We start from the raw sequence: 12,811 nt of genomic DNA, 5'->3' as shown, positions 1-12,811 counted from the left end.
GTATGAACTGGGGAATAATGCTCTGATTATAACTACAAAAGGAAAGGTATGAACTGGGGAATAATGCTCTGATTATAACTACAAAAGGAAAGGTATGAACTGGGGAATAATGCTCTGATTATAACTACAAAAGGAAAGGTATGAACTGGGGAATAATGCTCTGATTATAACTACAAAAGGAAAGGTATGAACTGGGGAATAATGCTCTGATTATAACTACAAAAGGAAAGGTATGAACTGGGGAATAATGCTCTGATTATAACTACAAAAGGAAAGGTATGAACTGGGGAATAATGCTCTGATTATAACTACAAAAGGAAAGGTATGAACTGGGGAATAATGCTCTGATTATAACTACAAAAGGAAAGGTATGAACTGGGGAATAATGCTCTGATTATAACTACAAAAGGAAAGGTATGAACTGGGGAATAATGCTCTGATTATAACTACAAAAGGAAAGGTATGAACTGAATAAAAAAAGATTTACAGGGAATGAGCTGGGAAATAATGCTCTCATTACAACTACAAAAGGAAAGGTATGAACTGAATAAAGAAAGATTAACAGGTTAACATTAGTGATGCATGAACACAGGAAATGAAGCAGACCATCAAATGTAAAGATATGGTCTTAAATTTTGACAAGCGACCTTACTTTATGTCAATCTCTTATTAAAGTTGCTTAAAGTCACAACATGATATAGATTTACATAGATATAAGATAAATAAAGCAATACTGATATTTTTTTTTATGGATAAAGAATATTTAAAATTATTTGTATGTTGTTTGAAGGGCATGCAAGTATCTTGTTTGTAGAGGTATCTGCAACTAACATAGTGAGTTTCATTAAAACTCAAAATATCTGACTATTTTCTTTTTTAGAGCAACTACATTTTTTCCCAGTTGCCACAGAGAAAAATGATTTTGGAGAAGATATCAGACTTTTTATCAAGTCAACATATTCCACAAAGGTAAAGGAAAATGTCACTTTCTTTTTTATTGCAACATTTGTTTGATTGAAATCACACATCCTCCAAATATGTTATGAAAAGAAAGGAAAGGAAAGGTATGATTTGGGTTCAAACTGATCTTTAGACTAAAAAGTATATCAATAGTCAACTCATTGTTTCAATTTGAATATTTTACCTGAACTCTAGCAGTTAGACATTATTGTGTTCATCTTGTTTGTTTGTCAGGTTTTCCCACAATTATTTTTTAATCACAGTTTTATCAGCTTTACGGAGCAGAAAAAAACTATTTGACTTGACAGTGATGAGTACTTTTAGGAATCTGTTTGACACCTACTTTCTGTTAGCTGATACTTTGAAGTTTAAATATCTTGACTGAGCTTTGCATTTTTGTCACTCATATGGCTCTTATCATACTTTCTGATTTAAAAATTTGGTACCAAATGTTATATTGAAAGTTAAGACCTGCACTTATTCTGATTTACTTTCTGTTGTCTGCTGCAACATTATATGTATATGTATATAACTTCCATTGAAAAGCAATTGGAGGCTTATAAATAAGGAGTTGGTAGCTCTTTGAACATTTTGTTTAACCTGTTTCTAAGTTTGTTTAATTACAATTCATTTGATGGTGTTGTATGTTATGTGATTTAAAACTGTTGACAATTTCTTAAATGGTTCACATAAATATAACCTCATTATATATTCTTGAATGATAAAGGAGGAATCGTTTTTATTTCAGTCCAACTATGAAAAATTTAAAATCAGTAACAGAAGAAGAGAAAGGTAAGAACAACGCCCATCATCTTTATTTCCATTGTTGTTCAGATAATTTTTTTCATTTTTGTTTATATCAGTTATAGAATGAAAGATCATAGTTAGTATCTTTATTTGTTCAAAAGGTATTTTTAGAAGAAATGAGGTCAGGGAGGCAGTCCAAATTCAATTCCTATTTCAGAGTACCACAAACAGATTTTTGATTGTTAATAAATATAAATTTTGAAACCTTTTAAAAGTATTATTTCATGAAATGTACATAATATTATAGATATTTAAAGTTGTCAAAATGATAATATTTTTATGCAGTTAAGCTGCATTATGCGAGCACCCTAGATTTGTGTTCTACCCAATAAATGCTGTCAGAAATACTTGCCATTGTTATTATCTAGCTGGCTACTATGTTATATATAACTAATTGAACACTATTTAAATACTTTTTATTCTGGATAACAAAAAATATGACCAGAAAAACCTTAAATGATCGTCGAATCATCCAAAAGTTTTGAAGTTGCACATAGGAAGTAGTGCTCATTAGGAATCCTTATGTAGTTTATTTTCGCCTGTGCTTTTGGCTAAGATGTCAAAGAACAATTGTAAGAAATATTTAATCGCCGAAAATCTCTAAAGACAAGTAGTTTAGATTTCCCAAATGGAAAAAGTTGTAGGAATGTTGTTTGTCGTCAATAAGTAGTACAACTACGTCAACTGTCTATTATATAATATGTTCAACTGTTCATGCTGTTGGCGGCAATTTCAAATTCATAATAGAAGACAAAAAATTTCGTATCTTTTCAATTTTGAGGCAGGGGTTCAAATTAGCAGTGGTCCGAGGTCCGCGACCTTCCATTTTTGCAATCGGTCTTTCGACTTGGTTATATTTTTACCCCCGATGGACCTTCCACTTGAAAGAAAATAAAAAATAACTTTCCGCACCTTTTCACCAAAGTCTCCAAATAAACGATCTCAAAACTTATTTTCATCATTATTCATGACAGCGATGTTCATTTTGTTCAATTGGTCATGTTGGTAGCTTTATACAGACAAATAATGTGTAAATTCAAGTAAAATTGTATCTGACTGACAAAAACAACATTGTAAACACAATGACAATGGATGCCATAAAGACAATATTACAATATCGGATCCGATCCCGGAAGCGGATAAGGGTAATTCAGGGTTTTGGCGATTAACTACAAAAAAAATCCAGGCAGGTGACAAAATACATCTATGCATGGTAAATGAATAAAAACACTAGAATTGAAAACCAGAAGACATATGTTAAAGGAAGAAAAAGCAGAAAATATTTTATACACACAGAAACTCAAATTTACTTTTTGACAAATTTTAATGTCAAAATCCAATACAATGTGACAGCTAAGCTTGGAATATATATAGGGGTAGTCCCTGTGGTCACTGTACACCCTTCTGTTTGAGAACTAGGAAATGGTCGAGATCCCCACCCCTAAACCATATATACTCATGTATTGTACTATATAACAAATCAAATGAAATATAGGGGGAATCCCTGTGTTCACCCTACCCCCTCCTGTTTGATAACTTAGAAACGGATGAGATCCCAACCCCCTAAACCATACATACTCATGTATGAGACAATATAACTAATCCAATGAAATATATGGGGGGAGTCTCTGGGGTCAACCCACTCCTCTCCTGTTCAACTTTGGGAACTTTGAAATGGTCGAGATCCCCACCCCTAAACCATATATTCAAGTATGGGACAATATGATAAATCAAATGAAATATAGGGGGAGTCCCTGGAGTCGCTCCACCCCTAAACCATACATACTCATGTATGGGACAATATAACTAATCAAAAGAAATATAGGGGGAGTCCATGGGGTCACCCACCCTCTCCTGTTTGGGAACTTACGAAATGGTCGACATCCACACCCCAAAAAATATATATTGAAGTATGGGACAATATAATCAATCAAATGAAATGTAGAGGGAGTCCCTGGAGTTGCCCCACCACCTCCTGTTAGATAACTTGGAAACAGATTAGATCCCAACCCCACCCCTTAACTATAAATATTCATGTATAGGACAATATGATAAATAAAATGAAATATTGTTGGAGTTCCTGGAGTCACCCCACCCCCTCCTGTTTGAGAACTTGGAAATGGTCCAGATCCCAACCCCTAAACCATATATATTCATGTATGGGACAATATAACAAATCAGAAGAAATATATGGGGAATCCCTTGGGTCACCCCATCCCATCCTGTTTGACAACTTGGAAACGGTGGAGATCCCCACCCCATAACCATATATATTCATGTTTTTGACAATATAAAAAATCAAATGAAATATAGGGGGAGTCGCTGAGGGTCACCCCACCCCTCCTGTTTTAGAATTTGAAAAGGTCAAGATCCCTACCCCTAAACCATATATATTCATGTATGGGACAATATAACAAATCAGAAGAAATATATGGGGAATCCCTTGGGTTACCCCATCCCATCCTGTTTGATGACAATTTGAAAACTGTTGAGATCCCCACCCCTTAACCATATATATTCATGTATGGGACACCATAACAATTCATTACATTTACTATGGGCAGGTCAGTCATACCTCATTGTTGATCCCTGTAGTAGTGAACATTTGTCTGATTTGTGTCTCATAACTTTTGTACTATAGAGCACAAACTCAGTTTTCTTTCCAGGGAAACCAGTCCATTCATCCTATTACATGTTGGTACTAAGTCATCTTGTACTACTTACAGTCAACTAAAACCAACGTTAACTACCAACTAAAACAACTGCAATCATGCGGAACTTGTACCACTGCAGACTCACCATAAAAAATAAACATTGATATTGCTTTTGAAACCTTAATAACATATAAATTATTTGTCTTAATAATTAATTCATTAGATAAACATAAATGTACAATATATGAATGTTTAATGTTTTCATAATTATGTTTGCCTTGGATTTTGGTTAACTGCCTTCAGCGCTTACAGGGCTTTGATTTTTAACAACTGGTATGTCATAATAGATTATAGAAAATTACACAGTTGTTTTGCATATTTACAACCATGAAGTAGTTTCTTTTCTTGTTTCAGAAGATGAAGTAACAACATCTGTTTATTCACTTGTTAGATTTATTGTAAATGACCTATTAAAATTCTACAAATCTTGTTTAAACATTAACATAGAGAATGTTGTATCTTTCCTTTTGTAGAAGAAGAACCTGTACAATTTCAGCCTGCACTTGTCAGTTTGTTTCACAGAAGAGATTCAGATGAATTATCTGCTAAAGAAACTGTCAAGGAACATTTGTGGAATGTACACTTTACAGAATATGGAAGGTACATTTGAAAGGAATTTGTGTTATTCATTAAATTGGGTTTAGATAAGTGTCTGATGTTGTAAATGACAGTATATCTGACTAGGATCCTACACTTCTGGTTATCTGTCTCTACCATGGATTTGTTAAAAGTACAATAGTTTTTGGCTAATGATTACGCAAATGCCAATGTTGAAAAATTCTTATTTTTATAATTATTGTTGTAGGGTTTATATATATAAAGGTAATCTGATTTGTTTTGTGGCTAATTTTTTTAATTTATTTTTTGTATTATATACAGCTTTTGATAGAATTTGCTGGCCTTTATGAATATTTGACTCTAGGATCATTTACATAAAACAGACCCTTTAGCTGTTTGTGTAACATGCTATTATAAAACACCCTGCATGTTGATAACAAGTCTAAAATACAAACATGTACTTTTATTTTACTCAGGGGTGTTACTATGTACAGAACACATAAGACACAAGATTTAGTATTGAAAGGTCTGCCAGAGAAATACAGAGGAGAAATATGGCTGTTATTTTCTGGAGCTATAAATGAGGTACACACTGAATTTTTTTGTGAGACACAATGTTATGTGGTAATATTTTAATGTACAAGATATCTTTGTGAATGATAAAAAAAGATTCCTTGAGAGATTCCTGGCCATGGGAAAGGTTGGAATCAGAATTAGTGGAACCACTGTTAAAAGGTCACCTCTTATAAGCAGTCACTTTAAATGATTCCATTGATGAAATTTAATACTGGTTTGACTGTATTGTGAATATAGTATGGTATGAATCAATTTTTTTACATGTTAACTTTGTCGTTATGACCTTTCAGTTCTGACTGTTTGTTTTAGATGGCTACGCACCCAGGATATTACGCCAGTTTAGTAGAACAGAGCTCAGGAAAGTACAGTCTAGCTACAGATGAAATAGAAAGAGATTTACACAGGTATACTGATAATATATTAAGTATTGACACACATAAACATTTATCTTGCATAAGGGAATAAAACTGTGAAGTCATTTGATTTATTTTATCATCAGAATGATGTAGAAATAAAGTGTAATTGTCAGGCCATTATAATTGGGAAAGAACTTGCAATTTCATAGATTATAACAACATATTGAAACTTGATTGTCTCCCCTTTACAGGTAGTGTAGTTTGAATTGCACTTACAGAAACTCAGACAGACAGAAACAAATTCAGATAAAAAGACAAACCCAATGATGGAAATACCTATTTGCCCCCCCCCCCCCGTCCCCCCTTTTTCAAAAAAATAAATAATGAGAGGGTTTTTGAAAGTAAAAGGGGTAAATTTATAGTTGGATGGTTAAATTGATAATATATATGGTTAAATTTCAAAGAGACAGCCACCATAATTTATCAAAATAAAGACATCTAGGTACCATATGTTAATCATATTAAATTGTGAATGTTATTACAAGAGAAAATCAACGATATGAAAAAGAGTATGGTATTATTATTTTCTGTTCTATTTGTAGATCTTTACCTGAACATCCAGCTTTCCAGTCAGACTGTGGTATAGGGGCACTCAGGAGGGTATTGACAAGTTATGCTTGGAGGAATCCAACCATAGGTTTGTACTGTATAAAATATGCAGAGTAATGATAGAGGGTAGTTGCACAATGTCTTTTAAACATCCAGTGATATAGGGAAGCTCAAATTCCAAACTTAGTAGCCGAGGATGTACATGATTTTATAAAGGACTATATCATCAAAAGATCTAAGAAATGAATAGCCAAATCCATCTAATAAAATTGAGAATGGAAATGGGGAATGTGTCAAAGAGACAACAACCCGACCAAAATAAAAAACAACAGCAGAAGGTCACCAACAGGTCTTCAATGTAGCGAGAAATTCCCGCACCCGGAGGCGTCCTTCAGCTGGCCCCTAAACAAATATTTACTAGTTCAGTGATAATGAACGCCATACTAATTTCCAAATTGTACACAAGAAACTAATATAAAAATAATACAAGACTAACAAAGGCCAGAGGCTCCTGACTTGGGACAGGCGCAAAAATGCGGCGGGGTTAAACATGTTTGTGAGATCTCAACCCTCCCCCTATACCTCTAACCAATGTAGAAAAATAAACGCATAACAATACGCACATTAAAATTCAGTTCAAGAGAAGTCCGAGTCTGATGTCAGAAGATGTAACCAAAGAAAATAAACAAAATGACAATAATACATAAATAACAACAGACTACTAGCAGTTAACTGACATGCCAGCTCCAAACTTCAATTAAACTGACTGAAAGATTATGATTTCATCATATGAACCTCAGGCACAATCCTTCCCGTTAGGGGTTTAGTATCATACCATCATAACATATATCAGAAGAACATAACCCGTGTCATGCCAACAACTATTTTTAGAATAAATGTCTTTAGTTCCGACGCAAAGACCTTATCAGTGACTCAATATTAACGCCAAAATATGCAATCTTTAATGACTTGACAACAGTATCGTAATTATATCCCTTCTCAATCAGTCTATTTAAAGGTTTTGTAAGTTTCTGAGGTGAATACTGACACCTTTGTGCTTTATAAAGAATATTTCCATAAAAAATTGGATGTGAAATACCTGAACGTATAAAAAGTCTGCATGTTGAGCTTTATTTACGAATGATGTCTTTATACCGATGATAAGATTTAGTAAAAGTTTTGACTAGTTTGTGATATCGAAAACCCTGGTGTAATAATTTTTCAGTAATACATAAATTTCTCTCGTTAAAATCTAAAACATTGTTACAAACACGAGCGAATCGTACAAGTTGAGATATATAAACACTGTAAGATGGTGACAAGGGAACGGCACCATCTAAAAACGGATAATTAACGATAGGAAATGAAAAATCATCCCTTTTATCATAAATTTTAGTATTCAGCTTTCCGTTAGTGATATAGATATCAAGATCGAGGAAAGGGCAGTGGTCATTATTAGTATTAGCTTTGCTTGATGGAGTAGAAATGTTAATACAAATTTGTAATATGTACCTCTGTATTCTCTGTGTCTCAGAAGCAGCATCTTTTCACTGTTTTCCTTTTAATGCACACCAAAAAATACTAAAAGTTAACCTTATATTAGAGTTCCTGATGAAAGTAAATTTACAGAAGGGCAACATTTATTGAGTGTTTATTTCATTTACAAAATTTAGTATGTTTATTGCAGGTTATTGTCAAGCTATGAACATAGTAACCAGTGTTTTATTACTGTATACAAGTGAGGAGGAGGCTTTCTGGTTACTAACTGCTATATGTGAGAGACTATTGCCAGATTATTATAATACCAAGGTAGTAGGAGCTCTCATTGACCAAAGTAAGTATGAACCTAACTTGCTAATCCATTCCATAATATTTGAATTAGAAGAATATAAAGACATGTTCTCTTCAATAAATGAATATACATTTCGTAAAAATTGAATATGATATATTTAAAGAAAACAAGATATGTACATAATGTAAGACTTCTTGCATAGGGAAAAAATAAAGAATTTGTAAAAGATTAATAACTTGTGTTAAATTTCTGAAGAGTTTGCATAGTTATTATCAAGAAAGTTATTTATCTTTCCAGGTGTGTTCGAAGAACTAGTCAAGGACAATTTACCTACACTTCACCAGAAATTACAAGTTTTAGGACTCCTTAGTATGATCTCACTATCCTGGTTCCTGACTATATTTCTCAGGTAAATTCCCTCAGTGCTTCGACAACTAATTGACAATGTATGAAATTGAAAAGTACTGATTTTAAAATTTCAGCTGAATAATGTAGAAAAAGAAAATTTGTATTTGCAATATTAGATATTGAAGCATAATAACCCCACACACTCCTTCATATATAGCAAAAGCAGCTGATTTTAGTTGATATATGATGGCAAATTTAAAACCACCTAAGATATACTTTAGAATAGGCAAGAACAATTCATTGTGATGTAACTGCAATCATTTATATAGCTTTACTAATATTTCTATTTACAGTGTGATGCCATTTAATTGTGCCGTTCACATTCTAGACTGTTTCTTCTATGATGGTGCTAGTGTAAGTATTCCTGCAAAATTCTAATCTTTAATTATTAGGTGTTTAAGTTTTTTACTTATAAAGTGTGTATTAAATGTGTTTGATTACCAGTACTAATAAATAAAAAATGAAAAAAATAATCATTGCCAAAGAATATGGCAATTTACACTTATGGGAACATTTTTGTACACCTTTTGACAAAAGACATATAAAGGTCTACTGTTATGCCAATGTCATTCTCTTAAACAAAATTGTTAACAAATTTTGCACTGACTTGAGAAGCTTTTTGTTATTTACACCAAACTTGACAGATTTTTGAGAATGGTAGTCTAAGGGTCTGTCTCCTTATTTTGGTCCACATTCACTTTGACACTTTGGCACTTTAATCTCCAAACAACAATAATTCTGTTTACTCTTTGACAATTTTCAATATTTTGCCATTCCATAGTTATTAGATTTTATCTTCATAAATGGATGTGCACATTTACTCAGACATACTGTACTTTGTTTTTAGGTAATATTTCAAATAGCTTTGACCATATTAGAGCAGAAGAAAGAAGAACTTGAGAATTCAAAAGACGATGGTGATGCTATGACTATACTCAGTTCATATTTAGAAAATGTGTCTAACAGGGATTCCACCATGCCAAATATAGAACATACCAGTATGCTGTGTTCAAAGAAATCAGATGTGGTAAATTTAGAATAAGACATTCTTTATTCAAGCTATAAAACATGCCAAAGTTGATCTGAATGTTTGCCATGGCATTTATTAGAAATTATTCAAATGTGTTAGCAGTTTAGAATAAACTTTTACTCTGTTGTATTGCTAAAAGGTTTTGAAGCACTTGCAAACTCTTTGTATTTGTAATAGACCTCAAACAACAAATATTTAAATCCTCGGTGAAATACATTTATATTGTCCCTTTGATTAAATAGCAAACAGATTAATGGTATCCTAGTGACAATAAATGATCCACAGAATTAATACGGCTGAACATTTTACTCGTTGATTCAATAGTACAAACAAACAAACAAACAACAAACAAATAATTTATGAGAGTCTCACCTCTTTAAAACATTTGATATACAACACAATATACAGTCGACTCTCGTTATCTCGAAGTCAGCCGGACCGGAGAAATATTTCAAGATACACATAGTTCGACTCAAAAGAAAACCGTAAGTTTGACTGAACAAGGGACACAACTCTTGCTTATCATGGTAAAGCTAAAATAAATCCGGGTGAATATGGGAAGGGGATCGATATTCTGGTATCAGATCGATGTATTTGTATGTCATGGTTTTTCGTTATTATAATAACAATTGTTTATTTATTTAATTGTTTCAGTTACAATTGTTTCCTATGGCTTTTATCCAAGAGAGTAATTTCCAATCGATAGTTTCGTTATTCAGGTCGTTTAAAGTTGACAAAATTGTTTATTCTTGGATACAAAAGACTTTAGAAAATTTAGATTCCTCTTCATTTTGTTTTATCTCACTTTTTCTTTTAAAAAAAGAAAATACAACAAGATTAAAGACACTGATTGAGTAGTTTTTAGGTGATCATCAACGGAAGTCATAATCCTTACTTTATACACACCCAAGCTCACAATTAATTGTTTTGTAAACATTTTAAATACTTTTTAATGAACATTAACAATGTATCACTAATTATTTATAAAAATTCTATAAAAGATAATCTTAGGTAAACACTCGTGGAAATAGCATGTCATAAATCAATACAGTGGTCAGTGACTGGAAATTTAATTACACGTGTATTGTCAGATTAACTCTTCAATCCATTTAAATGCCGGAGGTCATGTTTTGACACATGTGTATTAGTTCGAGATAAATAATGAATTTTGAATGCTTTTGTTAACCTTGGGATCGTAAATTTAGTTCGACTCAACCGAAATTTCGACATATCCAATTTCGACTCATCAGGAGTTGAATAACATACATTTATATGGAACAAAGTTTGGGACCACGTGAAAACTTTGACTCATCCTAAATTTCGAGTCAACCGAGTTCGAGACAACGAGAGTTAACTGTAATATTAACAATTTATAAAAGAGCCACTCTAAAAGGAGTTATGAGAGACTGTAAAAACACAGATTAAAATACATTTATATTACATATATCAATATATCTTAGCATAAAACACCATACTATTAAAAACACTTATACAAAAGAAAACAAACAACATTATAAAAACTTATTACGAGTATAAAATACACTTTCTCTTAAAAAGTACTTCATTGCAGATTTTGGCTGTAAAATAACAAACTCTATCATCATGAAACATAAATAAAAACTTTTCTTTATTACTTAAAGTACTAAAACTACTTTCTATATTACAATCACTGTTAAAAAATATCGTTCGCAGATCTGCATATTCTGGGCATTCTAATAAAACATGTTTTTCATCTTCAATTATATTCAAATCATTTTTTCTACAATTAAAACAGAACCTTTCATTTACATCTATACCTTCATATCTGCCAGTTTCAATTTTAATCGGAGCAACACCTGCTCTAAATTTAGCATATGCACTTCTATATTTACCGGCATAGTAATACTTAAATATTTTTCTGTACAATAATTTGATTTAAATAACCTGTAAGTACGCAATTTACTGCTTTCATTAGCTAGTAAATTTAAATGCCAATTATTTTGGTACATAATAAGTAGATTGTTTTCAATATCTTTAATAACAGACTTGCTCAAAATACATTTAATATTACAATACTGATTAAGATCAAGTTCTTTAAACTTTGTATTCACTCTACAGATCCATTTTTTTACTTTATTAAAACTGATATTATTACTCCAAAGAATTTTTTTCTTATTAAGTCTACTATTAGACATCTTATTAAATCGTGACCATGTCCTAAATATGGAAGACCATTGTTTAACAATACATGGTTTCCATCCCATATCTCCATAAAGTGCTAAGTTAGGGGTATATCTACCCACTCCCATAAAAAAATCTCATAGCCTTATGTTTTACAGCGTTTATACATAAAAATTCTTTAGTACCCCAAATAGAGGCACCAAAGTCAATCACTGACCATACAATTGAATTGAACAATTTTGTAAATACATCATATTGAAAACCACCATGAGCTTTACATTTTGCTATTAGTAACCCTAATGCCCTACTGGCAGATTTGGCAACTGTTTTTGCCATTTCCTCATAACTCAAATGTTTGGTTAATAATAATATTAAGGTTATTTGGAAGAGTTAACAGGATATATCTTTTTGGAATGAACATTTTCATATCTCAAGAAACCTTTTATCTTTTGAAATATTTTTTTTAGCATAGAAGTTTTATATGCAAGAGACATGGTGTCACGGAATAGAATTTCCCTCATAATATAAGTTCCAAAAGGAAAAAAAAGTTCTAGAATATTATTTCCACAGGAATAAATATTACAGTAAATGTTCCCAACGGAATAAATGGTATAGAATATTTGTTCCAACAGGAATAGATATTATGACAATGTTTATAACAAAGTTTCCATTGGAATTTCTGTTAGGGGGAACAAATATATGTTAGCAACGGTTTCAGAAATGTTACTCGTTGATTTATAACATATGTAGTACATGTCATAATTAAGATATTAAATCCAATTGTATTGTACAAAAAATTGTGCTAATTTTTCTAAAATTATATATAGTTTTTTACATTTCA

The 12,811-nt window shown here is 32.0% G+C and overlaps 1 protein-coding gene across 1 annotated transcript in view; it reads left to right on the top strand.

The window, feature by feature from the left end:
* Positions 1-12,811, top strand: part of LOC134684315 (TBC1 domain family member 9B-like) — a 40,428-nt gene that overhangs the window by 11,093 nt on the left and 16,524 nt on the right. Inside the window, exons 14-23 of the mRNA XM_063543601.1 lie at positions 881-969; positions 1,709-1,822; positions 4,929-5,081; positions 5,516-5,624; positions 5,925-6,019; positions 6,574-6,668; positions 8,268-8,414; positions 8,670-8,781; positions 9,074-9,134; positions 9,628-9,807. Of these exons, the coding sequence (XP_063399671.1) occupies positions 881-969; positions 1,709-1,822; positions 4,929-5,081; positions 5,516-5,624; positions 5,925-6,019; positions 6,574-6,668; positions 8,268-8,414; positions 8,670-8,781; positions 9,074-9,134; positions 9,628-9,807 (1,155 nt within the window). The remainder of the gene's footprint in view (positions 1-880; positions 970-1,708; positions 1,823-4,928; positions 5,082-5,515; positions 5,625-5,924; positions 6,020-6,573; positions 6,669-8,267; positions 8,415-8,669; positions 8,782-9,073; positions 9,135-9,627; positions 9,808-12,811) is intronic.

This window comes from Mytilus trossulus, chromosome 9, assembly GCF_036588685.1.
Source record: "Mytilus trossulus isolate FHL-02 chromosome 9, PNRI_Mtr1.1.1.hap1, whole genome shotgun sequence".
Lineage (NCBI taxonomy): Eukaryota > Metazoa > Mollusca > Bivalvia > Mytilida > Mytilidae > Mytilus > Mytilus trossulus.
The sequence above is the reverse complement of the archived record's forward strand: the minus strand, read 5'-3'. Positions and strand labels throughout refer to the sequence as shown.